At 40.4% G+C, this 2592-nt stretch overlaps 1 protein-coding gene across 1 annotated transcript in view; it reads left to right on the top strand.

Annotated features, from left to right (window-relative positions):
* LOC107092990 (plexin domain-containing protein 1-like) overlaps positions 1-2592 on the top strand; it is a 26544-nt gene that overhangs the window by 22607 nt on the left and 1345 nt on the right. Inside the window, exons 8-11 of the mRNA XM_015387761.1 lie at positions 330-425; positions 523-604; positions 668-728; positions 812-935. Coding sequence (XP_015243247.1) covers positions 330-425; positions 523-604; positions 668-728; positions 812-935 — 363 coding nt within the window. The remainder of the gene's footprint in view (positions 1-329; positions 426-522; positions 605-667; positions 729-811; positions 936-2592) is intronic.

Genomic DNA, 2592 nt, shown 5'->3' with positions numbered 1-2592 from the left:
GAGGTATGAACATTGCTGCAATGTTTCACCTGTTCTTTCAAATTAGTTTTAACAGAATTTTTTTTCTTCTCAACATGATCTCGATAACTCATCTTTTATTTTATATAAAAAATGTTTAAATGTAGTTTTGCTCCTCTTTATATCTCACCATAATGTGAATATTTTTATCATTAATCTGTCAACCAAACCACACAATTACTTTTTAAATAATGCTGCAAAATGCTTTCTAATGCTAATGCTTATCTTCTTATTATTATATCAACATGAGGGTTTTATCAGGTGAGGTTAGTTTGCAGCTTGCTTCATTTTTTTTATCATTCATCTTGCAGATTCAACCCAACGTACAATCTATGAATATCATCGCGTTGAGATTGACACCACGAAGATCATCAGTGGGTCTGCCTTTGAGTTCACACCTCTGCCCAGTAAGAACTGTTGCAAACCTGACTTAGTGTGACGGCACAGCTTTGTTATTAAGTGTCCTACAGTAACTGGAGAACGGTGTGCGTCTGCTTCCTTTAGCTTGTCCGCAGCATACAACCTGTGAACTCTGCCTGACATCCAACTTGACAACCGGCTGTGGATGGTGCAACACACTCCAGCGGTGAGAGAAAACAGTTTGTTGGTATTTATAACCTGCTCTAATGTGATTCTCTCTAACTTTCAGATGTTCGGATGGTGTTGATCGACATAGACAAGAGTGGTTGGATTACAACTGCCCTGAGGAGGTGAGATGCCCTAACGGTTGGTACATCCCAGAGGTGAGTGGGGTGTCTGAAACCTTTTTTTTTTTATCTGTGTGTTACTACAGTCTAAAGGTAAATGTGAGGACTACAACCCAGTGTTACCTGATGCAACGATGAGCTCGTTCAATAACTTGTCCCTGGAACCAACACCTTCGTTAGCGGACCTTGGAGAGCAGCCTGTCACTAGAGGTGAGTTTCTGTCTTGGAGAAATCAAGGAAGACACAATGATAGAAATGTTAGCATTCAGTCAACTTGTGGAGAAAACTAAGCAATGATAATAGTGTTTTCAATTTTACAACTAATCAAGTTTTTAAAAAAAATCTAAAATCTACAGTTAAGGCCAGACTGAGACTCCACAATATGATTAAAAGTCAGAAAAGATGTGGACGGTCTCTGCGCAGTTATCGACAGGCCTTCAAGGCTACTTCAAATAAATAATAATCTAACTTTATTGATCTCACACTGGGGAAAAAGTATCTCTGCATTTAACCCATCCCTTTGGGGAGCAGTAGGCTGCAATCGTGCGGAGCCTGGGGAGCAGTGTGGGGTTAAGGGTCTTGCTCAGAGAGCCAGAGTGGAGGATATAGGGATTGAACCAGGTACTTGCAAACTTCTCAAAGCACAAGTGCACTGCTGTAAACCACCAGGCCAGCTCTCTCCAGTGGAGAATAAAAGCTGAGAAAGAAAGCTGTTCTGCTGCTATGACCAAGCAGCTGGAGCTAATTTCGATGCTTGGTGTTCCTTCAGATAATTTATTGTAAACCTCTTTGGGGCAAAACTAAATTCTAATTCAAAAGCAATTCTGTTTGTATAAAAAATGACCTCACAATTATGATGAATACAGACCCACGATCAAACACCTTGCAGATTGATGTCTGTAAACATTCCTCCTTTTGAAAATGGATTCCCTATGAAAAGGACGTAAACCTCAATCCTAATACCAAAAATAACTTGTGGATTTGGATCAAAAATTTTGATGAGCTCACAGTAAAGTACTGAAGTTTGCATGCATGTTTCTTTATAGCCGCCCATGCTAATTGATGCTTTTATGAGCCTGATGCTGGTATGTGAAATGGGCATTGAAACCAGAGATGAGATCCAATGATACCAGTTTACTCTTGCCACTATGTAAAATCCATGTGTGTAAAAACACTCTACCCTCCAGTAAAGCAAATAAAAATTGAGACTTATTGGATTTTTACAGAGTCAGTTAGATGTTTTGGTAATTTTTTAATATTTGAGGGCCTCCATGTTGTAAATGAGACTCACATTTTGAATTGGTGATTTGAACTAGTGTATATTCCAGTTATACACTATTTCGCCAAATGTTTTCGCTCACATAGGAGCTTCAATGACTTCCAATTCATCTTCCATAGAGGTTCAAAATGACGTCTGTCCACGCTTTGCAGGTAGAACAGCTTCAGCTCATCTGGGAAGGATGTCCACACAGACCATAAACACTTCTAACCTCCTGGAAGGGTTTGGGAGTGTTTATTGGAATTTATGAGTACTCTTCCAAAAAATGCATTAGTGAGGTCACACACTGATTCGCTCTGCACCTTGCTTTGTGCTCTGCTGCACAGCCATGTTGGAGGAGGAAGGGGCCAGATCCAAACAGTTCCCTCAAAGCTGGGAGCATTGTTCAAAATGTCTTGGTCTGCTGAAGCATTTAGAGTTCCTTTCACTGGAACTAAGGGGCCAAATCCAGCTCCTGAATGGTAAATGGCATGTACTTATATAGCGCCTTTATTCAAGTCAGGAGACTTGACCGAAGCGCTTTACACTACATTCATTCCCCCATTCACGCACACACTGATGGTGGCAAGCTACATTGTAGCCACAGCT

This window comes from Cyprinodon variegatus, unplaced genomic scaffold (assembly GCF_000732505.1).
Source record: "Cyprinodon variegatus isolate N-32 unplaced genomic scaffold, C_variegatus-1.0 Scaffold18, whole genome shotgun sequence".
In the NCBI taxonomy this organism is placed as follows: domain Eukaryota; kingdom Metazoa; phylum Chordata; class Actinopteri; order Cyprinodontiformes; family Cyprinodontidae; genus Cyprinodon; species Cyprinodon variegatus.
This window is presented reverse-complemented; position numbering and strand designations above follow the sequence as displayed.